This window comes from Eimeria tenella, genomic scaffold (genome assembly GCF_000499545.2).
Source record: "Eimeria tenella Houghton genomic scaffold, Eth_scaff3276, whole genome shotgun sequence".
In the NCBI taxonomy this organism is placed as follows: domain Eukaryota; phylum Apicomplexa; class Conoidasida; order Eucoccidiorida; family Eimeriidae; genus Eimeria; species Eimeria tenella.
Window position 1 is genome coordinate 1 of NW_013543108.1, and position 782 is coordinate 782.

General features: G+C 52.6%; 1 protein-coding gene across 1 annotated transcript; it reads right to left on the reverse strand.

The window, feature by feature from the left end:
• Nucleotides 1–277: 277 nt before the first annotated feature.
• On the reverse strand, nucleotides 278–493 carry ETH_00035665 (uncharacterized protein; the record flags this gene model as incomplete). The annotated part of the gene is made up of 1 exon (XM_013376246.1): nucleotides 278–493. The coding sequence occupies one exon, from the start codon at nucleotides 491–493 to the stop codon at nucleotides 278–280; it is 216 nt and encodes a 71-aa protein (XP_013231700.1).
• Between the last annotated feature and the right edge of the window lie 289 nt (nucleotides 494–782).

Sequence of the window (782 nt, forward strand, 5' to 3'; positions counted from 1 at the left end):
TGCTGCTGCTACTGCTGCAACGGCGAAAGCAGCAGCAGCAGCTGCTGCTGCTGCTGCTTTCGCCGTTGCAGCAGAAGCAGAAAGTACAGAGGCCTAGAGGTCTTCATTAGGGCCCCATAGCAAACAGAGGTAGCATCACTGAGACATATAACTGCTGGTGCTGCTGCTGCTGGTGCTGCTGCTGCTGCTGCTGCTGCTGCTGCTGCTGCTGCTGCTGCTGCAGGCCGCGATGGTTTGGAATCTCTTCTGCGTGAACGCAAGACGCTTTTTCTTTGGTTTAAAAATCAGCTGGATGAGCTGGCAAAAGAATTAGGTAAACTTGCTGCTGCTGCTGTTGCTGCTGCTGCTTTTGCTGCTGCTGCTGTTGCTGTTGCAGCTGCCGAGTCTTTGCTTGCTGCTGCCTCTGCAGCGCTTGTTGCTGCCGCCTATGAGTCTCTGCTCGCTGCTGCTGCTGCTGCCGCCCCGGCCTCTGTTGCTGCTGCTGCAGCCCCATCCTCTGCTGCTTCTGCTGCTGCTGCTGCCGCTGCTGCAGGCTTGCGGCTGATTCCTTCTGCTGCTAATCACATTTCTGTTGCTGTTGATTTATCAAACTTTGTTGCGAGGCAGAAGACCAAAGGCGGAGGTTTGCTGCTGCTGCAGGGGACTAAAAAAATAAACGAATTAAATTTAATTAAATAAAATCAATTAAATAAACTTAAATGTTCTATACAAACATGCCTCCTTTCCCAGCAGCAGCAGCAGCAGCAGCAGCAGCAGCAACAGCACAGCGCACTGCAGCAACT